A 27,742-nucleotide genomic window follows, 5' to 3' on the forward strand; every position below is an offset into this window, starting at 1 on the left:
CAATTTAATATTTTATAATTAATGGTAATTGAATATAATGCACAAAATGCATTAAAAATGCAAATAATATTTTATTCATACTTATTGTGGTTGTCTTCGTTATTATTGGAATCCTTCCTCGTATTTTTATTTTTCTTTGGGTTTTGGTCGCTAATAAAACCAATACAACATTCTAAAGGGTCCAGCATTTAATAATGACGATTTTTTTTCGAAAATTAATTTACACTAATTAATCAATCATGACAGGTCTGGTTATAATTGTCAAAGAAAAATGAGTTCTTTATAAAATGAGCGATTTAATATAATAACAAAGCAATAATTATACAGTTCCTGTAATGATATTTTTAATACTGCATGTAAAAGTCCTGAAAAATTATACAGTCAGTATTATTATACTTCTGCCCTTAACATAAACTTACTTGGATGTAATTGGTTCTCCAGGAATATAAAAAGGATTACTAACCATATCAGCATATTCTGCATGTATTTTCCTAAACATCTGAAATGATAAAATATGAACTTATATATAACAATAACAATATATATATATATATATATATATATATATATATATATATATATATATATATATATATATATATATATATATATATATATATATATATATATATATATATATATATATATAAGAAACATAAACGGTAGCGTCATACTATATGTAGCGGTAAAACTACTGAACTAATTACAATTTTACAAATACTTTACTTACTGATCTAATTTCATTATCTCTTAGAGTTAAATTAGAAGAGTCCACAACAATTATGAACTTTATTTTTGTATTTGTAACATATCCATAGCTAAAATGAAATGAATTATTAACCAATATTAAAGAAAGAACAATTGTACATTTTCCAATTTTCAAGGGAATATAAAATTCCTAAATACATTTCCGTATTAGGCTTTATACCGGGGCTTAATTTTTCCTCTATAATGTCTAGGGAGGATAATACTTTGTACTGGAAGTTCAATTCTTCATCGGGATTCACACAGCAAAAGAACTTTGGGGAATTCTGGGAGAAAAATTATAATATTTTTTATAATGCCTGGCAACATCGCTCCAGGTTCAAAAACATCTGTTGTGTCTGTCAAATTATGAAATGTCAACTAAATCGATAATGCGATTTGCAATATAAGAAAAGTATTTTTGGGTGAAATTAGTGATCAGATGTCTTTGAAGTTGTGCAAAATGTTATGAAATTAACAGTGACTTACATCCTTTCCAACTATCGCAGCACAGACTGCCATTGTGTATAAAAACATCAAATGTAAACAGTTTTTATATAGGGATGAAATAATTTCGTTTAATGTCAGAAACGAGTTGCTAAAGGTAACTGTAGTATCTGCATTTTGTTGGTGCCATCTATGAAATTATCATCAAATTTCTTGAGGAGCCAAATACAAAAACAATGGAAAATCGAGAGAATCTTCGTTCAGTTCACAGTACACAGAAATGTTATGTCCGTTTTATAAATACAACAGACAGAACTGTAGAAATAATGTGGATAAATTTTACCGGACAATACGTTAGATATATGATACTAGAAAAGGGTAATTACATCGATATAAATACATATAAAACGCATCCATGGACTGCTAAAGATTTTATGACTAAGGACGAATTACATATAGATAAAAAGTTTTTTTACCACCCGAAAACAACGAGAGAATATATTATAGAAAGGTACGTAGGAGAACTACTTTTTGACCAATTTTGGCTATGTTATATATTTAGATATCCTGGAGTAGATATTCCAGAAAATCATGAAGCTAGAGTAAGAGCTTATATTACAATACCTATGTATTCTTTACGATATGCTAGTTTATTAAAAGTACGAGACCACTTATTAAAAGAAGATGATGTAGCTGAATTGCATTTACCAAAAAACATCAGTGATGATTTGAGGAGAGTTATTTCAAAACGTAACAAAGAATGTTCTTTACAGGTATTGAGTAGGCATATATAATTTAATTCTTTTTGGAAAGGACTCTCTAATTTGTATGTTGTATTAATAATTTTGTATACACTTTCTAACACAATTAAAAGTCCGCGCTATGATATAAATTTGTTGTATAATCATTATATTTGTATAAATGTTTCACAATATACATGTATATTTTTAATAATTTAATAATACTCATTAAAAACTATGTCTACTCTCAAATAGATTAAGTAACAAATACGTTTGTGTATTATTTTTTATATATAACTTAAATATATATAATAAATTAAAAAGCTGCAGTGCTTTTTTGTAAGTAAAAGTAGAGGAATAAATATGTGCAAAACAAACTACTTCTGAGTAGTAGCATATTTCTGCTGTATTATTTGCATTAACAAATAATAAATGTTGCATTTTTATTAAATATATAAATCATATATTGTATAATGTAATAATAAACTAGATATAAATAATATTGGGATTAAAAACGTTTAAATTGGTTCGGTCGCTGATTTTCTCTTCTCCCAAGCAATCTGCATTGACCATATACTCAATGGTCTCATGTACCCGATCGATCTGTAATATTTTGAGCCGTACAAAGCTTCAGGTGTATCGAATATCATCCCAAATTTCTCGGACATAGATTTGAACATGCCACCTGCAGTTTTGAATCCTTCCTCTACCATTCCCTCTTGGATCATCGTCGCCGCTAAAGCATACGTCACTCCTGTCCATACTTCTTGACTTTGGATGGCCACTTTATCCACTTGACCTGTAAGGAACCCATTGACTGCACCCATATTACCCTCGCAGAAACATAACACGTTGTTTTCGTAAATGGAGCGTAAGGCTGATCGTATTTTGCTTTTGGGTAATATTGGATAGACGTGACCAAAGCCTGAACATCCCAAATACCAATGGCCATTTAATTGATCTGCCATTATGCTTTTGCCCTGGTCTAAAGAGCAGTCGAAGTTATAGTATGAACCGTTCCAGAGCTTTTCATCAAATGCTTGCCTAGCGCTGTCTAGGAGTTTCTGGTATCGGTCTTTCTCGACGATTTTTTGAAGCACGTCGGCCATCAATGTCATGGCGTAGAGAGCGGCTAGCCAGATTCCTCCACAGTAGGAACTAATAATATAATATTAATTAGTAAAAATATATGTTAGATAAGAAAATTGTGGCATATTAATATAACTTTTCAGAAAGTTTAATGTTTACCAACTTCATGAGTAATTAATAATGAAATGATAGCAATATATAAAATGTGGGCTGGGGAAAAGTCACTTTCGTTTTTTTTTTATTAAAGCGAATTTATTCGCATAATTGTTTTGATTGATGCGTTTATGCCACTTTTCTGGTAAAACCATAATTCTGTCACTGGATATGTGATATTTGGGCGAAAAATTCATACAAGTGATTTTTACAAGATTTTTTTGAGGCCATAGTAGTGTACTATGTACATGAAAAATACAAATGTGCTAGTAGTGTATTGAGAGAATACAAGGATCTAAAAAAACTGTTATAGCCGTACTTGTTATCAACATTTTGTTTTCAGTAGAAATGAAGAATTCCAAGTGTTTGAATTAATGAACTTTTTGAAGAATGATATTTCTCAAATCATTAGTAAGAGATGGATTCTTATATTCGGATAAAAATTAAAAGTTTCTCTCGTTGGAAAATTTCAACTAAGTTTAATGAAGAGAGTCGAGATAATATTAGTACTTCTGAAATTACTAAAAATATCCACGACAACGATAAAAAGACCCATAGATTGTGCGTGCTTTAATTGTTCATAATTAACGATAAATATACATTTCCATGAATTAGGATAATTGTCCATAAAAATGACTTGGGATAAAATTTCCTCGAAGCAGCAATCCTATTTTTATGGAAACTACAGAAGATAGAAACTGACAAACAAATAAGCTATTTTAGATACAACATTTTTTCTTGTGAGGTGTTAAGATCAGGTAGTATCATAACATGGAAAAGGTTCTTTTTTGTAAATAAAATGCATCGTTATACATTATTGGATCATTTCATATGTATCCAGGTGAACTAGGCAGATATATTTTAGTAATATTTAGACATTTAATGAACCAAAAACTAAACACAACAACACACAATTGAACTTAATATTTACCTGCATCCTTTCATGACCCATATGTCGTAGGTTTGGTCTGGTTCACCAGAATTTTCTATTAAACCATCTCCATCTTTGTCGTATATCAAGGCCTTGTTCATTACAATTTCACAGGTGTCAAACATATCTTCTACAAAATTCGTATCCATTGATCCAGACGATGTAGCATCGCGCAAGGTTTGAAGCACGAACTTAGGACTTAAATCTCTCCAGTTACTCACATCGTGGATCGGATAGGCGTTTATGAGATCAAACGGTCCTTCGCCAGGATCTCCCGCATCGTGGGGTACGGTATTTGGCTTTTTCCTTTCAACCACTTCGCCATTGTATATTTGCTCGAACTTTTGAGGTAACTCTACTGAGACGAAGTCACGTAGGTCGTACTGTAGAGAGCGTTGTAAATGCGGCCAGTTCTTGCTCAAAGCATGAGAAGCATAGAAATGGACGTCGTATGAGTTGTACATTCTGTACTCGTGTCCTTCAAGGTACGCAAAACGCCCGTATTTTTTCCTTGGATCGTTTTCTTTTAGATCCTTGGCGGCTTCCTCCTCCAGTGATAACCAAACTGTGCCACCATCACTCACAAAGTACGTCTCGTTGAATAAAGCTGATTTATACCAATCTGGCAGATCTCTGAAATATTGATTATTTGAGTTTCGTTCATGTATATATATATATATATATATATATATATATATATATGTAAATATATATATATTCTTTTAATGTCTTACACGTCATCTAGTACGTCCTTCTGCCATTGATATATACTTTCTTCCCAATCTGGATACCTTGTCAATGCATAATCCACGATTTTAACGGCGGCATTTTCTGTTCCAAATTTTTCCGTATAAAACCTTTAAAGGAAAGCTTAATTAACAGAAATGGTAATGCAATTATACGAGTAGCTAGACATACACTTCTGAAAGAGCACAATTAGTCTACTTCAATTTATGTATAAAGTGTTCATTGGTAAAGTTTATATTTTAAGTTTGAATTGCGCGTTCATGCAAGTGGTGGGGAGGAATCGACCTGGCCAATTTGGAGAGTAGTGGCTAGTTCTGGATAATCTCAACTCTATGCGACGTTGCCATTTACAAGCTATCGAGAGGTTGAATCCAACATCCATTTTGGATTTGACCTTAACTTTGGCCTGTTTTGTAAGGTTAAGAATTATTTATATATAGTTTATTTGTTATTGTAGTGTTCATGTTTCGATTATAAATGGTAGGCGGTAATGGAATAAATATTGTTAAAAAAAGCTATTATAACACTTTTAATCTAAGCAGGCATATGAGGACATTCCATCCAGGTGCGCCCATTCTATATTGAATGAAGCCCGAGCTTATTTGAGTGATGACAATTTGTAAAGAATAAATTTAGTGACTGGGTTTATATAATTTATATATAATATTCAGCAAGAAAACCAATTTAATTCCACAGGAGCATAATGTAAAAGTGGCCACATAAATGTTGAAACACGGGTAAATTAGATCAAAAATTCAGGATGTGTGTTGTTATATAATCCACAATCTTAGTTTCTGGATACTTACCCTACTTTAAAGAAAGAATATTTTAACTTAATCATAATAAATGAAGGATAATACATGAATATATACATGAATATATGTAGTGTATATAGTATTCTACACACGGGCTTAATGAATATCAATTTAAAATGCATTTCTTGTTTTTACTGAATGAATTGAGAGAGGGGTTTCTATGTTTCATATCGAACAGATTCGATGAGGAAACAATGAAGGTATTTTTTAGTGCTATGCAAGATATATTATTGACTGACTTTAAATATGCTTAATGGATGCTGGTGTTGTATATTGATACATGAATCATTTGTTACTTTACATATTGTTTTATTTTTTGTTCTTTCCTTTTAAAATTAAGTATGTTTAAAATAGGCAGTAAACTTAGTTAAATTTGAACTTGAGTTTCAAGTGAGATTTTACGTTAATTTGTAAATTCGATAATATATTCAAATATGTTTATAAAAAGCTCTTCATATTACATTTTTTATATTATAGAATATGAAGAGTGTACCAAAAATGTTTGAATCTTAAAAGAAATATTAGGTTAATTTGTGAATTGAAGATAATTTATTCTAATTATATTATAATCTTCAATAGTACGTATAATTTTCGACAAATGGCAACGTTGTAAGCTCAAATTCTTGTGTGCAGGCGGGGATTCTTCAGAACTAGACTCTTGTAATATGGCGGGTTTAGTAGCTGAGCGCGCGTTCTTGGTACCTTGTTATGTTTCGGAAGTTTTATTATTCGGCACATTTGCTGGACATTTTTTGCTTTACAAAAAAGAAGTTATGTGAAATGGGTTGCGCGCCCGGTAAACAAACACCTACTGTTTCAATAGAAAAAAGTGCGTCGAATGCGTGATTCACCTATCGTAGGTCCGCGGGTTTCTACGAAAACTTTTGGACATTTTAATTAGTATCAATGTTCCCATTAAGTAAGTATTTTCATTTAAATTTTTACCCACCTCAGTTAGGGCAAGTTGTAATGGAAATTATTATGTTTTTAGAAAAATTGGCACCGAAAGAATGTTGGAAGTTTTTCCTCGGCAATGTTGTCTAAATGGAATAGTGTTTAGTGATCAATTGATTTTGTTCATTTGTTTCAATCAATAATAATCAAACAAATTACTGTAAAACCAGATTAGATTGCAAAATGAAAGTTGCTTTTGAATTAATTTAGAAAATGTATGTATTATGTAAGCTGGCTAGGTATGTTTAGAAGGAGAAAAATCACAGTTGGATAATGAATTTCCTTCTTGCTTTTTAAATGAACATTATTAACGTAGTATAAACAACTATTTCTTTATCAACATAATATTAAAGAATAATAAATTTTTCACAACTTTACACATGGTAGTTAATCTTTGTACTGAACTTTACCTGAAATATTTCTTTTTTGTTACAGGATAAACTATCACTGGCATATCCCAAACCAACACCATTTCAATATCTTGACTCAGTCCTGGTAGGACTTTGGTTCTTCCTGATACACCCACAGCCATCTCTCCAAATATGTGAGCATTATGACTTTTTTCGACTATTTTATCAAACTGACCATTTGCCTTCAGCTAGAATATATATGTGTATGGTCTGATTATTTCTGTAATATTACATGTACTATCTTTGAAACACACCTGATTCCAGACATTTGCTCCACAAGAATTTGGGTCAAAATTTAAACACTTAGAAACCTTAACATTGTCGTTTAGTTTAATTGCTAAAGAGTAGGAACAGCGCAACTTATCTATGGTATGATACAAGATAACACCTTCAGTGTTCTGATATGAGAAAGCCTTTGAACTGCTTGTGGCTAAAATCAAATTAACTTGAACTATATGGCAGTTATAATGTTGTTAGTTACTTACACTGTCTATCAACTTTTCTTGTGCCAGTTCCATTTTTAAATGTAAAAGATATTGAAACAGTTCTCTCGTCATCACACACATTTTCTACATTCCAAACAAATATTGCGCATGGTAGATTACTATCCTAAAAATATACTTCATATGCATCCAAATATAGTAAAGGATACTTGTCCATTTGCTATAAGAGTATATAATAATAAATCAAATATTTAGATTTATTATTTGTTATAACTAAGGTAGTCAACATTAATTTCCAGTTGTAATAAAATATCTAGGAATAATAGATATTTCTAAAATAGTAGAGTTTATTATAATCTGTACTAAAATTATTAATAAAATGCGTGTTTGACAAGATTTAAAAAAAAATGTCAACATTATTTCATGGAATTTAGGAATTATTGTCTGTTGTCATTTAAAATTTGTATGGTACTTCAGTTAATCAGATTGATTAAATTAGCGAAAATAATTATCATATATATATATATATACATATCTGTTCATGGTAGTGGTGGAATTCCATCCAGTATTAAATTAGTTCAAGTATTGTGGCCAATTATGACAAAAACAGATCCATTCAATGGGAAAAAGTGCCACCTTACCATTAAGCCAACAGAAGAGAAATAAAAATAGATTTCATAAAATCATTGTCAATATAAAATGTATGTTCAGAAAGAAACATTACTATTTTATAGAAAAACATAACAGAGATCTATCGCATGTATACAAAATCATGTGAATAGAAGTGGCTATAAGCTGATATTACTGATAAAAATTCCAATACTCAAAAATATAAACAATAATTTGATAAGCCTTTTGTAAATAATCTTACTCAATCAAATGTATATGTATATGAATATTCTGATATTTTTGTAATTGGTGTTATATAATGTTACAGCATGTATACATGGAACATATATTTCAAATAACTATAACATAATCACTAACCTCATAGTTATGAGGTATCACTGGACTAATTTGCCTGCAAATCAATTTTATACCATAATCACTTAAATCATATTCTGTCCATGCTCTAGGATAAAGACCTGTGTATTTGCACTTTCTGTCATCTATCAAACTCTCCCATGATTTTAATGAGGATCTCCTAAAATTATTGATATGAGCTGTAATACATTCATCATTAACCTTTGTACTATAAATGGATAAATAATGAAATTTAAGAAAAACATATTATTACTTGTATGTGGATAAACAACTTTGGAAAATAGTTTCTTGCTCCTTATTTTTGATCGTTACAATAAATTGATTTGCTTCAACCGTATTGTACTCACAAATATCAGGGCGTAATTGGTACCTACAAAATTCACCTTTATACCCTCTTCCTATTGTTCCCGATCCAATACCGCCAATAGGAACTCCTAAAAAAAGTAATTTATAGTCAATTTTAAATAAAAAAATGTTAATCACTTACCATACATTCGTTTAGCTCTTTGTAATATTAAATAATCCATAACAACTGATTTCTTTTTTAACTTATACACTATATAATACCAAATATAACTGAAACATTTTTTAATGTAATAAACATGAATTTGATGAAATAATTTCTTACCGCAAAATTAAAGGTAGTAAAGTCCAAATGATTCTTAACGATGGAATAAAATTTCCACTTCGATTTTCCGGGTATTCATGGTCCAAATTAATTTTTAAACCGTATTTTGGAATTACAGAATTTTTTATATTGACCATAGTGTTATTTTGTGAGATACCAAAATTTGGTATCTAAAATCTAAATAATCGATTTGTCAAATTCATTATGTAGGTTATTACTTCTTCTTCTTCACTTTGACTTATCCCAAAACAGATTAAAGAAGATGATGAAATACATAACTGTACTTTTTCACGTGTCGTGTACATGGTTTTTGGCGCGTTTGTAACGACTTTTTTTTCATGAATATAAGTAGTATGGCATACTAAGTCCATAGTTTAGAATTGAATCTTAACATTATGGACATAACAAAATATAGGTTTTATGTAGGAACTACTAGAGGATTACTACTATGTAAGTAGGTTGACGCCCCAATTTTTTTTATAGTTGGATTATTACATTTATAGTACTATTCTGTATTATATATTTAGGCACTGGTGATAAGCCAAACGATTTAAACGTATGGAAAAATACGTTTAGTAGTGAAGTGACGGCTATTAGTGACGGAAGGCGTCCGGACGAAATAATTTTAGGGTATCAAAATGGCATGGCTAATACTTTTAGCACTGAATCACAATCATATTCGCAAATAGAAGATTTAGAAGGAGATGAATCTGTCACAGGTAAGCATTTTTATCTCTGTGTAAAAAATCACAATATATCTTAGAAGTTTTTTACTAGGTGTCGGTTATATTGGGAAAAATATAGTCATATCTAAGAAAGATGGCATAATAAACATGTGGAGACAGAAGAGGAATGACTTTTTCTCAATTAACTTAGATGAAAAAGGAAGTCTAGATGCAATGATGTGTCATCCTAATAAAGAGAATATTATAGGAACTGGCGGAGAGTTTAATGATTTTAAAACATGGGATATTAATACAAAACAATGCATATTTAAAGCTAAATCAGTAAGTTTGAATCTAATTGGATGATTTTTAACATTTATATTTTCAGTTATATCCAAACTAGTAAAATTTGGTACTTTGTAAAGGAACTGAGATATGGGTTATGGGATTTTTAGAATAGCCCAGTTTCAGTGACTTTACGAATTACTGAAGCAAGCAAGAATTTGGTGTCTAATCAAGTATTATGACTGAAAAAGGAACAGGATGTTGTGGTATGTGGTTATAATATCATATCACAGCTTTTGTTGCCTTCTTTGTTCATATTTTAAGGTTCATCTGTAAAAATAGAAGATATGTATTGTAAATATCCAGTTATATAAATGCTGGATGATTTTTGTCATAATGTAACTACTATTTTATATTATTTTTATTGTATTATATGAGTTATACAAGTGTAATATAGAAATTATTTTATTGATAACAGTTAAGTCATGATGAACTACAGCTTCCTATTCCAACGTCAGTAAGAGGAATTAGTTTTTTTCCCAATGAACCTCAGTTGGCTTCTTGTTGTACAAAAGAGGGACACATTTTACTTTATGATGAAAGAGCTCAAAGGAAACCTGTAGTTAAATTTTTAGAAAAACAAGCCAGCTATACCTGTATTTCATGTGGATATCGAGAAAGGTAAGGATTGTAATTTAACGATAATGCATTAAAAGCAGAATGATTATTGATTTTACATAAATACTTTATAGACAGATATTAGCAGGAACTACTAAAGGCTATTTACAGTGGATTGATTTAAAAGCAAATAAAGTTCTGAAAACTTACACTAATTTCACAGGAAGTGTCACCAGTATAGTATGTGATTCAGTTGAACCACACATAACTACCACAAGCTTAGACCGGTATTTGAGGGTTCATCACCTAGAAACAAAGGAACTCTTGTTTAAGGTTTGAATAATAGGAAGTAGAAATTGTTTTACACTAGTTTAATTTAAATGTTTGTTACAGTGCTACATGAAACAGAATTTAACCAAGTTACTTGTTAAGCCAGTTGTTAAAGATGAAGATGGTTTAGAAAAAGATAAAGGTGGGGCAGAAGTGGTTGCTGATGAAGAATATGAAGATCTATTTAATAATATGGAAGTGGTCAAGAGCGATAAAAAAATCAAAAAAACGAAACGGAAAAGCATAGCAGGAAATGAGAAGAAAAAGAAGAAAATCTGTGTATAAGACTGAAATGACAATGTTCTGTGTTAAAGCTTGTTTTTATGTTTAAATATAAAATAAAAAAATCTCCCCATGTGTATAATTTATCTATATATTAGGGATGAAAAATAGAATAACAGCAGTTTGACTTAGAAAAACTGGGAATGTGTAATCTGGATAACTAGCAGAGAAATAAGCAATTGAATTATATACAAGAAAGGTAAGCATATCAAGTTTTGGATCACCCTAGATAATCTGATGATTATATCCGACGGTTGATTGTTTTAAGGAGATATCTATCTGCTTTTCGACATTTCAACGTAGAATTCCGATGCTTAATGATGATAACGTTATATTCACTGATAGTTACGTTGAGGTTTCAAGTATCTTTCACGATATATTTCACACTATATAGTTCCATGGCTTGAGAATACATCATGAAAATGTCAAGTATGGATAACTGACGATCACCTGCTATTGTAAATTTTAACGTTATCCTATTAGATTGGACTTTAAGTATTTGGGATCAATAATATAGTAATGGTATGGAAGGGCTGAAACAATATACTGAATCGGCTAAGCTTTGGAAGCTTCTGCTTCTCTAAGACAGTCTATGTGGAAGAAAGGTAATGTTACTTACAATAAATATTAAAATTCGGTTCATTTAAACTTTTATTTTATCAATTTTTCTGTGCAGCTCCGGGATTTGTCACTATTACAGTTCGAGGTTTGTAGGCTTGAAACGCTCGATCAAATGCTATGCTGAAGGCAAATAATCAGTAATATCTACATGTTTTTCTCCCGGATTATATCAAAAATTAAAATTATTCGATTAGGACGCATAATCGAGAGACAAATTGTCCAATTTGTGTAGGGAAAGTACAACGTTTTATTGAGTTGAAAATATATCGAGGAATCAAAAAGACTTAGATTAAGATCATACAGAGCGATCTGAGAAATAGAATAGAAGCTCTGGTGTTACAGGCGATCGTCAATAGTGGCATTAGTATTGTTTGGGGCAATCAGTAGGGTTGGTATTAGTTGAAAATAAATAAATAACAGTAAGTTTGTTTGTGATAACCAGTGAATTTGATAAGATGATTAAGTATATTCGAAAATGTGGAGCACATGTCTAACATATTTTCTAAATTATTTGAAAGAATTCTTTCTGTGATTGCTGTCTATTTAAATATATGTAGCAATATATTTTTTAATATAGGTCACTAATTTATTTTTATATTTATTCTTGCATTGTTGTGACTCCAAAAGAATAAGAAAGCAAAATGATACGAGTGTCTGAAAAGGATGGTTATAAATAGAAACAACCAACATAATTTCAATATTTTATTTAAACTTGTATACACAATAAAATCATACAAAAAGAAAGAAAAAAAAACAATATATTATTTCAATTATATATCTCCTGTAATAAATAAAAGGTTGGTTTTACTTCTATACAATGAAAGAGCGTACGTATGACAACAAGTGTGGTCTTAATTCTATATCTATATGCAGTTTATATAAAATTACAAAAAAAATGTTACAAAAACTACACGCTATATGGACTTTGTACATGGATAAGAGTAGGGAAGGCATGTTAGTAATCCAGCCCGATGGCTGAAACATTCCATTTATCGGCAGGTAAAGATCCGGTATCAGGAGATAATGCAGTTTTTGTCGCGGTCATCCTGATTACTTTTTTTGCCGGAGGTGGATTGTTGACGACGTCTGGCAATAGCCAGTGCGTCGTTGGGCACATAGGAAATCCGTACACCACCGTAGGCTCTGCGTGGTGGTAGCTGGTAATCCAGGTCGTCGCTAGACGAGCTGGACGAGCACGTGGAACAGTAACTGTCCGAATCATCATCTTTTTCCCGAGAACTACAATATAATTATGTTAGATAGATATCTTGACAAGTTTTGAATTTCTTTTATTTTTTTTTGTATCATGCTGAAACAGTATAATTATAACTATAGTTTATGCTTATTGTTCTTACCTAGAAGGTACATGGCTATCGGAAGGAGTTTTTCTGGGTATCCGACCTCTTCGTTGTAGCGTATCAACATGACGTCTTTCCCGGCCTCCACTATAACTGTGACTCCGTGGGAATCGTTTTGACGCCTCTACACTCGCGTTATCTGTCTCGTCTGCTTCGAAGGCTTCATTGTCGCCCTGAAAGCGAACACTGAGTAGTCCTCGCGTTTTCTTGGTTGGTGATCCGGGTGTAGTGGATGTGCCGCAGTTGCTCTCACTTGATGGTGGTAACTGAACGTAATAATTGTTTATTTATTTGTAGTTACTTAATCCATTTGATATCTCACCACTAGTTCCGGCATGCTACTGGCACTTTCAAGATTTTTCGATTCGTGTTTGGATACGTTGCTTTCTTTGTTATCGTCTCTTCCAGATAACTGGTCCGTCCATTCGTCTAGCGACAGGTCGGCAAGATGCAATGGTTCTCTGCTACGATCTCGAGCGCTAAGCAATTTCTCCAGGTCTGGAGAATGGTGTGTGGAGGTTCCTCGTTCTGATAATAACCTGCAATGAAAATGTTGAAATTAATTGCTTTTTCTACACACTAAATATAACAGGTCAATTGAAAAGTCCACGGCCTACTAGAGTAAAACACATTTTTTTGGCAAGATTAGCTTTTTATTCAACTTAATTCCCTTCAAGGGTGATAGACTGATTATAGCGACCCTTCAACTTTTCGATATCATTTTTGTAGTACGATTTGTTCTTTGCTTCAAAATAGGCCTCAGTTTCGGCGATCACTTCTTCATTCGACGAAAATTTCTTTCCAGTGAGCATTCTTTTGAGATTTGAGAACATGAAATAATCGCTGGGGGCCAGATCTGGAGGATATGGTGGATGAGCAAGCGATTCAAAATCCAATTCATGGATTTTTGCCATCGTTTTCACTGACTTCTGACACGGTGCATTGTCCTGGTGAAGCAGCACTTTCTTTTTATTCAAATGCGGCAGTTTTTCGGCGATTTCGTTTTTCGAATAGTCCAATAACGCTATGTAATAGTCGCTGTTGATAGTCCTTCCTTTTTCAAGGTCGCCAATGAAAATTATTCCATGCGCATCCCAAAATACAGACGCCTTAACCTTGCCAGCCGACTGTTGCGTTTTCCCACGTTTTGGAGCGGGTTCATCGTGGGCAGTCCACTCGGATGACTGTCGATTGGATTTCGGAGTGAAATGATGGAGCCATGTTTCATCCATTGTCACATATCGACGCAAATTCTTCAAACACTGCTTCGAATCATCAATGCATCGTTGTTTTTGGTTAAAAGTGAGCTCGCGCGGCACCCACTTTACACAGAGCTTTCTCATATCCAAATATTCGTGAATGATATGATATACACGTTCAGTTGATATCTTTAGAGTGTCTTCTATTTTATTCAGTTTCAATTTACGGTCATTCAAAATCGTTTTGTGGATTTTTTAAATGTTTTCGTCGGTAACAACCTCTTTTGGGCGTCGACTGCGTTCACCGCCTTCGGTGCTCATTTCACCACGCCTAAACTTAACATACCATTCCTTGATGGTTGATTTTCCTGGAGCAGTGCCGGAAACTCGGCATCAAGCCAAGTTTTTGCTTCAACTGTATTTTTCCCTTCAAAAACCAATATTTTATCAACACGCGAAATTCCTTTTTATCCATTTTTTCACAATAACAAAAGTTGCTTCACTCAAAATGCTATAATTCACAAACTAATAATCCGACAGCTGTCAAATTTATATACGCATCTTTTGAGGGTTAGGGCTAACTGAAAAACATATGGATTTAATTCTAGTAGCGCCATCTATTTATCAGGTCGGTGACTTTTCAATTGACCTGTTACACTTGCTTTTGGTTATGATGGAAAAAGGGTAAGATATTTTGTGGGAGTAGAATCATGGTTGTTAAAATGGTTATAAAAAATAGTTTAATTTCATAATATAAATTATGATTTATTTTTTTTATATATTTTTTTTCAAATGTCTAAAAGAAATCATGTTAAATCATAATATAATACAACATTATAATAGATTAATGTAATTATATCCCAAATAAGTATGATTATTTTATACCTGTCTAAGTTTCTCTCGAGTAGTACCCTGTCCAATCCCTTTTCCTGACCAATCAGGCTCTTGTCATCGCGATTTTCTAATTCTGCATCCCTTTCACCATTCTCGGAAGGAGTGGGTGTACTAGCCAGAGATCCTCCGGGTTTAGGGCTGCGCTGTAATGCCCTACGACCCATTTTCGGCGAGCGAATGGGTGAAGATGAGTGGTGTAACGACGATATGGTTCCTGTCGTAGCTATGGGTGGATAGATCGGTCCCAAAGGACTGGAAGGCGAGCTGGTGGCCGAGGAACGGGTTTGGTGAGTGCGACGAGTCGACGGCGAGGCCGGTGGTGAGCTGGCTTCGCTAGGAGATGGCGCGTGGTCATGGGGACCTGGTGGTGCTCTACTTTTAATTGGTCGTGGTAATCTAAAATATTTTAAGATTATTAAAATGAAATAATATATTTTTGCTGTTAAAGTAAAATATTTATAAATGTTCCTGTGCTTTAAATAGATGAAATATAGCCACATTAGACTTTTTATTGCTTAATAAAAATGCAAGTCCTAACTGCAACTTAAATAGCAAGTTATTCTGGTCTATGTACATTAAATTGATATCCACATCTCGTGTTCTCAATTATGTTGAACAGGACACTGTTATGAACAAACATAATTGTGTTGCTTACTTTTATGAATGAAAAAAGTCAATAAAACCTCACAGAGTATAAATACAAACATCTGCATTACAAAATATAAATATTTTTTTTTATAACATCTTTATTAGATACGCTTAGTACAATCTTAATTTACAATTAATTTATTACTACTTTTCCTATGTACTTGGATTAATTAACAAGCAAGGCGAGTGCGAGAAAATACATCAGTATGTATTCCTCAATTATAAAATTATAATTATTTATTAATTATTAACTTATAGCTATAGTTTACACTAATATTACACACTAAATGTTCACACAAGTTCGTATGGTTTTGTTCGTTTCAATCTCCTGACATCCTGCGCGCTGTCCAGCAGTTGTATTGCTTCCACGTTAGTATGATTTAGTAATCTTATTTCGTGTTTTAAGGCGAAATCCTGCACAACTTCGCAAATCCATTTGATTTCCAGGTCATCGTGTAGTTCTTCATTGGTTACATAGCGATAGGCATTGGTAATCAATCAAAGAACTAGTTGATTTGAATTTTTAGTGCAACCCCATATTTGCACCCCATAGGTCCAAATTGGCTTTATAATTGTATTATAGATCAACCTCTTTGATTTTAGATCAAGTTGAGAGTATCTTCCGACTAACCAGTATAGTTGTTTTATTTTGGTTCTAATGTGTTTTGCTTTTTGTCTAATATGATGCTTCCAATTTAATCTACCGTCAAGATGGATTCCAAGGTATTTTGCTGTTTCTGCTTGAGGAATCGGGCATCCATTGAGTGATATAATTAAGTTTTTATTATTTCGCCTTAATGCAAAATTAACGTAGACAGATTTGGAGCTATTAAGTTGAATTTTCCAGTCTTTCGCCCATTTGTAGATTTTGTTGACTGCCACTTGCACTTTTTCTATTGCCCTAGGCAGAGATATATCTTTTGCCATAATAACTGTGTCGTCAGCAAATGTTCCAAGAAGTGTTTCTTTTGTTGTTGCAATGTCAGCAGTGTAGAGCAGATACAGGAGAGGTCCTAAGACGCTACCTTGTGGAACTCCAGCCGAGATATTTTTAAATGTCGAGAACGCCATTTCGTGCGATACTCTAAATTTTCTTCCGAATAAATATGACTCCAGCAATTGACAATAGTTACGCGGTAACAATTTGCTCATCTTACAGATTGATCCCAAATGCCAAACCCGATCAAAAGCTTGGGAGACATCCAGGAATATTGCAGGGCAGTATTTCTTTTCTTCAAACGCTCTTTCAATAGCCGCAGTTACTCTGTGCACTTGATCGATTGTTGAATGGTGATTTCGAAAACCAAACTGGAAATCTGGTATTGTTACCAAATGTTTAACACGTTTAAATATCAGTTTCTCAAATAGCTTTGATATTGCAGGTAGTAGCGAAATAGGCCTGTAAGATTCGACTTGTTCTGCAGGTTTGTCAGGTTTTTTTAGCATAATTATTTGTGCAACTTTAAAGCATTCCGGGACATGCTTAAGCCTTAAACAGGCATTAAATATATATGTCAATATGATGATTGCTTTTCGTGGCAGTTCTTTCAATAATCCAGGTGAAATGTTATCTATACCAGGTGCCTTTTTAGGATTGAGGTTATCAATTTCAGTGGCAACTTCCAGTGGAGAAATTAGATTTAGATCTACATCGGGTTGATAAACAGGAGAGAAAATATAAATATATGGATAAATATATTTATATATATATATATATATATATATATATATATATATATATATATATATATATATATATATATATATATATATATATATATATATATATATATATATATATAGTTCAGAAAATTAAACAGCTCAGAAGAATTAATTGATATGCACATTACTCAGTTAACTAGTATATTGTGGCATTATATATTTTTTCATATTTGTTATTGAAATTGGAATAGGGAAATTGTAGTATAACAATAAATAGTAGTTTGTATTTCTCAATATATTTTGTAGATGTTACATTGAAGGGCTAGTACATTAGGAAACAAAAATTATTGTATCACATTTAAGGCAGTAACATTGTACAATTAGAAATAAATTGTCACAAATTAAATTAAATGTATATGAAATGTTATGAAAACGGACTTTTTTTAAATAATGTTGATTGAAGGGAATATGATTTTCATACAAACCATAGTATTTAATGTTCTCAATTATTCCAGTATAACATAACATTTTTATTTAAAATATATTTTTTAAATTTCCCACCAAAATATTCTTGATTATGGCGCTCTCTAGTGATTCTGAAGCACATAATTTACTCACAACTTTTTGTATGGAAGAAGCCTTCTGTGTAGCTTTTGTGTAGACTTGACAATAATATTTGTCAACGTCACGGTAATTTTGCTACTGTCAAAATAATATGCCGTAACATCAAAAACAAACCAAGTAATTAGGGCAAACATTCCTTGTTAATATTGAGTGTATATACGTAATATATACGTATTGACCTTAATCAAAAAATTAACAGGTCAATTGAAAAGTCCCCGGCCTGACACATAGATGGCACTACTAAAATTAAATCCATATGTTGTTTAGTTAGCCCTAACCCGCAAAAGATGCGTGTATAAATTTGACAGCTGTCGGATCATTAGCTTGTAAACACAAATCATTGAAATTATATATTTTGTGTTTGTGAATTATAGCATTTTGAGTGAAGCAACTTTTGTTATTGTGAAAAAAATGGATAAAAAGGAGTTTCGCGTGTTGATAAAATATTGTTTTTTGAAGGGAAAAAATACAGATGAAGCAAAAACTTGGCTTGATGTCGAGTTTCCGGACACTGCCCCAGGAAAATCAACCATCAAGGATTGGTATGCTAAGTTTAGACAGAGTGAAATGAGCACCGAAGGCGGTGAACGCAGTGGACGCCCAAAAGAGGTTGTTACCGACGAAAACATTAAAAAATCTACAAAATGATTTTGAATGACCGTAAATTGAAATTGAATGAAATAGCAGACACTTTAAAGATCTCAACTGAACGTGTACATCATATCATTCACGAATATTTGGGTATGAGAAAGCTCTGTGCAAAATGGATGCTGCGCGAGCTCACTTTTGACCAAAAACAACGACGAGTTGATGAATCGGAGCAGTGTTTGAAGATTATCAAGCGTTATAAACCCGAGTTTTTCCGTCGATATGTGACAATGGATAAAACATGGCTCCATCATTTCACTTTGAAGTCCAATCGACAGTCATCCGAGTGGACTGCACACGATGAACCCGGTCCAAAGCGTGGGAAAATGCAACAGTCGGCTGGCAAGTTTATGGCGTCTGTATTTTGGGATGCGAATGGAATAATTTTCATTATCTACCTTGAAAATGGAAGGACCATCAACAGCGACTATTACGTAGCGTTATTGGACCGTCTGAATCGTCGAAAAATCGCCGCATTTGAAAAAAGCGAAAGTGCTGTTTTACCAAGACAATGCACCGTGTTAAAAATCTATGAATTGGGCTTCGGATTGCTTCCTCTTCCACCGTATTCTCCACATTTGGCCCCCAGTGACTATTTCCTGTTCTCAGATCTCAAAAGAATGCTCACTGGGAAGAAATTTTCATCGAATGAGGAAAACTGAGGCCTATTTTGAAGCAAAGGACAAATCGTACTACAAAAATGGCATCGAAAAGTTGGAGGGTCGCTATAATCAGTATATCACCCTTGAAGGGAATTATGTTGAATAAAAAAAACTAATTTTGCCAAAAAAAAATGTGATTTACTATGGAAGGCCGGGGATTTTTCAATTGACCTGTTATATTGGGACTATAGTGATATAATTGTTACTTTTCTTATACAGTTGCATTACAGTATCATTACAGTATATGTAAATTCAGTTAGTGTTATTATCTATAAATGCTTTATCGCCATCTGTTGGATGATAGTGGTAACTACCTACCAATAACATCAGGTTAGGGTATTAAAATTATGTATTTTAATACGTAACTGTATAATAAAGTTAATCTTATAATGAATGTCCTGAATATCCCATATTCTTCTACTCGTCAGTTACGTTGGATTTTTTTATTCAAATTAAATCTATATACTTAGAGAATATTAAGACTAGACAGTAAGCTGTTATAATTGCATATGTTTAGGTAGCGGCATAATCTGGTTACTCATTTCACATGAAGCCGTATTAATTTTATTTAAATTTGTCATATTTTTGATGATTGTAAAATATTCTGTATATATAAAAAAAACAAAAGTTAATAAAAGGTTAAAATTATTTATAAAAGCTTTGAATATTATTATTTAGAGTAATATTGAATAATTTAATCTTATTTATCTTAGTTTTTATGAAGTAGCGGTATAAATAATATGCTAATTGCTTTAATTAATCCTCTTACTAAATTTTATTTATAATGAGGCGTATGTTTGGGATGTTATTTAGAAACAGTATTACAAGAAATATAATAATTAGAAATAATATAAATTAAATCAATTAAATATTGAAGACTGTAGATAAACAGGACATTGGTGGTTCTTACCTAGTTCCTGGACCGCTGCTATCCGAGGGCGTAGGTGGTTCCCCTTTACTGCAAGCAATCGAACAGTAGATGGCGCCTCTTCGTGGTAAAAATGGCCTCCCCAGCAAGGAAGCTCTACACGTATGGCAACAGAAACAGCTTTCAGTGGCGTGCCAATGTTGCCCTTCATGGCTCATCTGTCCCTGATCAACGCCGATTGGCTCACCGCAGCTGTCACAGTATTCTGCAAATAGGGCGTCGAAGCAGTGGAGGCAGTATGGCCGCCCATCTCTCATGATGTACCTTCAATAAAAATCAAAAACATCAAATAATAGTTTAATTATTTCGCCATTGCTACTATCATATAAAATTGTAATAATATTCAACAGTTTTGACATTTCTTTACATAATACTCAATATTTCAAATTTTAAATTCATTACTTTTGTTCCATTAAACATGCTTAGAAAGTTATGGTAATACTGTTCTGTCATATCCCAATCGTCGGTTTGACATTAACTGGAGTAACGATGGGAAAGATCCAAAATAGAGGGTAAATAGGTATCAGCCAATTGACTGAAGAGGCCATTTCGAATTATTTCAACATCGGTTTCATTGCTTGTAAGGCAAAAAGGATGAGTTTTCTGTGGCGTATTGTGACTGGACATGAAAACTGGAACTATTACGACAATCCAGAAAGTACAGTAAATCCAAACGACAGTAAATGGACCCCAGCTTAAATAGGCGAAACCGAGGAAATATTTTACGTGGTTCGAGACCTCTGAGACCACTTTTTTGATTGGTTCATTTGAATTGTCCTACAAAGGCATTTGATTGGCTCATTTCTATAACGCGTTAAGTTAGCTAGATTAAGGATGTGTGAGTGTGACAGCATTGTTTCATCTGGTACATATACAATTGTTTATTTAAAGCATTTGTGTTCATATATATTATTATTTACAGGAATACAACAGAACAAATCATGAAAATATTACCCACACTTTAAAACCAAAATATGCCCAAATGAAGTAGTGATAAAATTACATTGAAGGTAAATGTGAGTATACTACATGAAAAGTTTTTGTTACCCTTTAAAAAGTTGTTTGTAAAGTTCCATCAATTTAAAACTTAATTATTTCGAAGGGGTTCTAGAGAAACTGAAAAAAGGGACACTTGAAACAAATGTATATTTCTTAAGATACTTATAATTAATATTTTGGCTTAAGGCTCCTTAACCGAGATAACCTCTTCAATAAGGACGTTAATAAAATACATTAATACAAAATAATATAACACAATTTGTAGACCAAAAAGATGGGTTTGGTTTTATAGACAAGAGATTATCTCATGCTTGTTTTATTATATTGTTAATAGATGTTTAAGCTGTCTTTTTAACTGCTCGATTTTAGCATAATAAGAGCACAGTAGTAATTTTGATATATATGTTGTTGCTGTTCTTTAAAGTATTACTTTTTGGTATGCTTTCTCATTCTGACCTATATCGTACGATTTAAATGTTTTAATTATCCGTTCCATAATTTTCACAGTAACATTGTAAAAATAATTATAACTTACCTCATTACATTTTTGTGTTGAACAAGTAAGTAAAATATTAACAGACATAGAGTTGCAGCTGTGCTGCTCTGCTTTCAGTATGAGGAAACAAAGAGATAGAAACATTAATATATCTTATTTGAATTGATAGCACTAAAGAGATATGAAAAAGGGAAAAGGAGCTATAGACAATTTTGAATATATTTGCCACGATATATGTTATGTTTTTAGTTAGATTGCAGCCATTTTATATTCACCTTTAATTATTTTTTATTTATATACATTATATATATTCATTATATACTTATATTTTAGCTTTTTGATATTTTATAATATTTGTATTTATATAGAATTTTATTTTAATAAATTGTTTTGAAAAATAACATTTGGATTTTATTTCAAGTTTAATTGGTCAGTAGAATGTGATGTCAGAGGTTAGTCACGTGATGCTTATAAAATCGTCGACCAATGAAATGCTCTCGCAATAAAATATATTCATTGTGTGCCTGTAATGGTAATTTAAACTAACCAATGAAATTCAGCGAAATGACGTACTCAGCGCCTTCCTGCTGAGACCACGCAAAACAGTTCCGAAATTATTTGTATTAACACTCTATATATTACTCTATGGTCTGCTCTATTTTTATCAACCCTAATCTGTCGGCTGTCAACGCTCTACTTCAGAAATGGCGGCAAATTCAAATATTTCGGAAAGGTTCCATTATTATACAATATATTTATATATAGTATATAAATATATAGTTGTGGTTAGGAAGTAATTTTTAAGTTAATTTTATTTTTACAAAAATTTGTTATGCTAATATAATTATTTATTAATAGAGAAAACTAGCTGCAGGCAATGCGAAAATATACACTTATTTTATATCAAATATACATTTAAGTTACGTATTATTAGTAAAATGTTATAATTTTGTAGATTGCTATGGAACTTAGGGATATTTATGTTAAATAATATGAAAACCGAATTTCCGTAAGTGTTGTTCCCTAGCCTTGCTAATGCATCATCTTGCAGTGGACTTCGGCAAAGGCAAGAGCCTTTTGGGATAACAAAAAGTTACGATATTAATATTCCCGTTATCTTGTAATCATGTTTGTTTATCGAGCTTGTTTGGATTTCAATGAGGCTGCATAATTCACCAAAATTAATCTCGTTTTTTAGAAGAGTGCAGCTCAGCTTCGCAATGTAAGCACTCGATGAAATTTCTGTGAAAGGCATGAAGGATAATTTGTATACAGGTTTGAATAGTGTTATTTTTTTTTTAATATCGGTCGTTTTCTATCTTTTGCATGGCTTGTAAGCATATAAAGCTGTGTGAAAGTGCTTCGAGGGTTCGAGTTGTCGAATTCATTGCCTTAAACTTTTTAGTTCATCCTACCACTTTTAAATCTTTAAAATCAAAAACGACAAATGACAACGCAGGATATCCGGACGAGCAGCATCATCATAAGATTATAAATATATTGGATTGGTTTCGGAAGCACATTTATTAAAATCAAACAATAAAGGTAAATGATTTTGAAAACGTATTTTTAGCTTTCCATGATTAGTCCAAAATTACGTCATTAACTGATTTTCTAAGGATTTATTGAACAACCCAGGACCCCCCCCTCCGGCGAAATACATACTTTATTTTAACTAAAACACAAAAGTCTTTTAAATCATGTATTTAGAATATGAACTATGGTATTTTTATTTTTTTTTAATTTAAAATCAGGTGTTTGGTTATGTAAATAAAAAAGAAGAATTTCTTTTCATGAGCTGTTGAAGAAGACAATTGTTCTACAGGCCCTAGTGACCATAACCTTGGGTATATTGTATGAGAACATTTTTTTATGTTTGAATAGCGTTTAAGAATAGTAAGCATTTTGCTTTTATAGTTTCGGAAACTCTAACTCAATTTTTTATATTTCTGGTTGATCATTGTATCTGTCCGCAAAAACGGAGTATTTCAGTTTTCTATTTTAATTCCTATTTATTATTTTCTATTTGTTATCTTTTATTTATTATTATCAATTTATTATCTTCTATTTTATTATTAACTCGTATCTTCGTGCCTTTCCCATAATTCTTAAATTACTGTAAATTAAATATAATAGTTTTATGGTTGCAACTATAAAGTATGAATTGTAGTTTAAGTCAGAAACTGACGCCAAAGCAGCCAAAGTAATTGACGTCTAGTAATGATCTATTAATAATTTGAAGCATACATAAACGTCACCGAAAGTGGTTTGTGCTGGCTCTTGATGGCAGTTTATCTAGCGTCTGGCTTCTGGCTTTTTTTTCTGCGCACTGGCGCGTTCATCACAGATGGTGTTAGCAGAAGTGAGTCCAAAATAGTTTGCTCATTTATTTATTTGAGATTTTGGCTTTATCCTGCTTCCCTTGATGTCATTGCACGTCCATCATTGTTAATGTTAGGGTATAAGCTACCTACTATAAGTACGTCGCGCCATTGTTATTGATTCTTATTGATATTATCATTACCATCAATTATTATAACTTTTCGGTATATTTATTTATTGGTACTATTATTTATCAGTACTATAATACGCCAGCAAAACTATGGGTAATATAATTTTAGGTGCCAGGACCATTATATATTAGAAGTATTTGTTGTGATAATCACTGATCTCTGTATATCTTTGATGTATATTTTTAATTTTAAACTAGTCATTGAAAATAACTTGCTCACGTACATTTTCAGAAGTGTCACCTGGTCATCAAAATTTCGCACGCTTAGAATTTGCATTATTTCTTTTGCCATTTATTGTGTACGTATCATAGAGAGAAAAAAACCTAATGCCAACACATCAGTTTGGATTTATTAACAAGAATGCAACAACTGACTAGGTCCACAGAATAATAGATGTTACTGAAAAAGCCTACGAAAGTAAAAAAGTATATTCTGCCACATTCTTAGATGTTGCACAAGCCTTCGATAAACTTTGGCATGAAATTGGATTTGTTCATAAACTACAGAAAATGTTACCAAAACAACACACCGAACTACTAAAATCGTATATTATAGCCAGAATGTTTAGAGTTAAACAAGAAGAAGCTTACTCTACAATAAAAGAAGCTAAAGCAGGTGTACCACAAGGAAGTGTACTGGGGCCAATGCTTTATCTACTCTGCACTTGTGATATACCATAAATAGAGAATATTACGATAGTTACATTGGCTGATGATACTGCGATTATAGCTGTTGGAGACAATAGTGAAGAAGCCACACGAAAATTACAACAGGCAAGTGACAATATAAATAATTGGATACAAGCTACCGTACAAACACTAATAACATTAAATGATACTATCATTCCATATAGCGACAACGCTAAATATCTCGGAATGAATCTTGGTGCAAAACTTCGCTGGAAGGAGCATATAAAGAAGAAAAGAAAATAATTAGAATTGAAATATAGGAAAATGTATTGGCTAATTGGAAGAAAATGACAATTATCAGTAAATAATAAATTGCTATTATATAAGCAAGTACTGAAACGTATATGGACATACGAAGTTCATTTATGGGGATGTTCTGCAAACAGTAATATAAACAAAACACAAATTTTTCAGAACAAAGTCCTCATATTTCTGTGTGTTGGCGCACACAAATACTATAGGACTGACTACCTACATCAAGACTTTCAGATACCCACAGTCAGTCAAGAAATCAAGATAATTGCAAGGGGGTATGAGGAAAGACTCCATTCTCATGAGAATATTGAAGTATCGCAACTTTTGGATACCACCGGGTCAGGACACAAACTCAAAAGAATCAAACCATTTGATCTTGTGTAGTGTTGTGTAGTGAGGTGCATATAACAAAAAATACAGCAGTGACATGTATAAACATTATTTCACCAGAGACTAAGATGGGTCCTCCTAGTGATATACCTAAATTTAAGTTATCATAAAGACAAATTGTAGGTTAGACGGAAACGACTAGTAACAATGTAATAATTAAATAAAATAAATTGTACACGTAGCTGTTATATAATTTATTTTGATCTCTATTTTTGTTGAATTAATACGTTAAATTGTTTTAATAAGTATAATTTAAATTTTAAAAGACGTTTAAAATTACTTCTACATCTAAACCCACGTAATTTGGCTCAGAATAGGTTCGAGAATGTTTTTCTTGTTAGCTTAGATTTTTGTACGTTAAACCTAGATACTAAGGGATTTCAAAACATTTAAACGGGAACTGGCGGATGAGTTATATTGAAATTGTATACAGCCATGAGGAATTCATTGACTACGGCTATAGCCTTTAGAAGCAGATCGAGAAGTAGATAACAATTATTTACCTTTGTCCCCCGAGCTGACGTTCGCATTCCGAACATGCGAAATGCTTCATGTGCCAAGCCCTACCCTCCGCTTCCGTGCATTCGTCGGCCAGGATGATCTCGTCGCAGGCGCTGCAGCGCGGCTTGACCGTCTCGGCGTGATGGCGGCCGCAGTACAGGCGTCCCTCTTTGAAGAAGTAGATGAGATCCACCAGGAGTTCGCGGCACACGCAGCAGGTGAAGCAGGCGGGATGCCACACGGTGTTGGGGCCGGCTCTTGCCGCGTACACGCCGATGTCGCCGCAGGACAGCGTATCCGAACACTGCAAAATGCAAAACCTCCATTAGCAGTTGTTGATAATTATCTGTTCAGCTTAAAATGAAAACTCAGTAATACAATGTTAATTTCATCTAGTTGTATCAATTTTTTTAAATTAATCTTGGTTTACAAATTAATTTATCACTACTATTCTGTTGTACTTGCATTAATACACAAGCAAGGCGAGTACGGAATTAATACATCTGTATATATTACCCAAATTAAAATAAAATTAAACTACTTAAGCTAAAGTTAAGAATAAACTAAACAAGTTCCTGTGGTTTGGTTCACTTTAATCATGTTTAATCGTGTTGTACAGTAGCTGCTTCTACGTTGCTCTGGTTTAGCAACCTTATTTCATGTTTTAAAGCGAAATCTTGGATCACTTCGTGTATCCATTTGATTTCGAGGTCATCGTACAGCTCTTCGTTGGTTACACAGCGATAAGCATCGGTAATTAATCTTAAAACTTTGTTTTAGGTGCGTTGGATTACTAGTTGGTTTAATATTTTAGTGTAATTCCTTATTTGCACATTATAGGCCAAATAGGCTTCATGATTGACTGATAAATCAATCTCTTTGAATTTAGATCAAGTTGAAAGTATTTTCGGACTTCAGTACAGTTACTTGACTTTGAGTTTAATCTACAGCTCTGGAGCTGTTACAATGTTAAACTGAGATACATCTTTTGCCATGATGACTATCTCGTCGGCAAAAGTACTGTTTCTTTTATTGTTGGGAATCAGTATAGAACAGATACAGGAGTGGTCCTAAGTTTTCATCAAATATTATTTTAAAAGCATTTAAAGTATACTGAAAGAAAAATTCTAGCAAACTAGAAGGAAGAATAATGTTGGGACGCAATTACATTTATTTATATTTAAGAAAGATGTTTATCTTTTAAGTTTAGGAAAAATATAATGGCTTTTTTGGATAGTTTAGGGGTTTAATTAGACCATTTAGCTGTTTTTTGTAGTACTTGTGACACTGGAAAATAATTATACTGGTGCGAGCCCAAACAATATAAAAATAATAATATAATTTTGTGACATACAAAAAATTAAATTACCAACCAGACAAATTTAAATTA

At 32.4% G+C, this 27,742-nt stretch overlaps 5 protein-coding genes across 6 annotated transcripts in view; 2 read left to right on the forward strand and 3 right to left on the reverse strand.

The window, feature by feature from the left end:
- Positions 1-170: 170 nt before the first annotated feature.
- On the reverse strand, positions 171-1,342 carry LOC143196531 (trafficking protein particle complex subunit 2-like protein). The gene is made up of 5 exons (XM_076404272.1): positions 1,234-1,342; positions 868-1,031; positions 731-818; positions 420-499; positions 171-365 (listed from the first exon to the last, which is right to left on the reverse strand). Exons 1-5 carry the CDS (start codon positions 1,279-1,281, stop codon positions 320-322), a joined length of 426 nt encoding a protein of 141 aa, XP_076260387.1. The 5' UTR covers positions 1,282-1,342; the 3' UTR covers positions 171-319.
- Positions 1,343-1,413: 71 nt separating this feature from the next.
- LOC143196530 (von Hippel-Lindau disease tumor suppressor) lies at positions 1,414-2,201 on the forward strand. Its single transcript, XM_076404271.1, has 2 exons — positions 1,414-1,702; positions 1,754-2,201. Exons 1-2 carry the CDS (start codon positions 1,428-1,430, stop codon positions 1,983-1,985), a joined length of 507 nt encoding a protein of 168 aa, XP_076260386.1. The 5' UTR covers positions 1,414-1,427; the 3' UTR covers positions 1,986-2,201.
- LOC143196523 (non-lysosomal glucosylceramidase) lies at positions 2,084-9,335 on the reverse strand. Its single transcript, XM_076404261.1, has 10 exons — positions 9,086-9,335; positions 8,945-9,033; positions 8,711-8,891; positions 8,461-8,617; positions 7,516-7,639; positions 7,285-7,460; positions 7,031-7,218; positions 4,839-4,961; positions 4,105-4,737; positions 2,084-3,089 (listed from the first exon to the last, which is right to left on the reverse strand). The coding sequence occupies exons 1-10, from the start codon at positions 9,220-9,222 to the stop codon at positions 2,450-2,452; spliced, it is 2,448 nt and encodes an 815-aa protein (XP_076260376.1). The 5' UTR covers positions 9,223-9,335; the 3' UTR covers positions 2,084-2,449.
- A 33-nt stretch (positions 9,336-9,368) lies between these two features.
- Positions 9,369-11,334, forward strand: l(2)k09848 (WD repeat domain 74 lethal (2) k09848). Its single transcript, XM_076404269.1, has 6 exons — positions 9,369-9,535; positions 9,613-9,804; positions 9,863-10,092; positions 10,514-10,716; positions 10,788-10,986; positions 11,047-11,334. Exons 1-6 carry the CDS (start codon positions 9,481-9,483, stop codon positions 11,266-11,268), a joined length of 1,101 nt encoding a protein of 366 aa, XP_076260384.1. The 5' UTR covers positions 9,369-9,480; the 3' UTR covers positions 11,269-11,334.
- A 1,241-nt stretch (positions 11,335-12,575) lies between these two features.
- esn (espinas) overlaps positions 12,576-27,742 on the reverse strand; it is a 445,040-nt gene continuing 429,873 nt past the window's right edge. For both annotated transcript variants that reach the window (XM_076404260.1, XM_076404259.1), the window contains 6 exons: positions 26,355-26,656; positions 20,492-20,773; positions 15,329-15,733; positions 13,567-13,783; positions 13,242-13,510; positions 12,576-13,125 (listed from right to left, as the gene is read on the reverse strand). In XM_076404260.1, coding sequence (XP_076260375.1) covers positions 12,900-13,125; positions 13,242-13,510; positions 13,567-13,783; positions 15,329-15,733; positions 20,492-20,773; positions 26,355-26,656 — 1,701 coding nt within the window. In that variant the 3' untranslated portion in view covers positions 12,576-12,899. The remainder of the gene's footprint in view (positions 13,126-13,241; positions 13,511-13,566; positions 13,784-15,328; positions 15,734-20,491; positions 20,774-26,354; positions 26,657-27,742) is intronic.

Source organism: Rhynchophorus ferrugineus, unplaced genomic scaffold, assembly GCF_030347505.1.
Source record: "Rhynchophorus ferrugineus isolate W39M unplaced genomic scaffold, kcgeb_rfMv2 rfM4, whole genome shotgun sequence".
In the NCBI taxonomy this organism is placed as follows: domain Eukaryota; kingdom Metazoa; phylum Arthropoda; class Insecta; order Coleoptera; family Curculionidae; genus Rhynchophorus; species Rhynchophorus ferrugineus.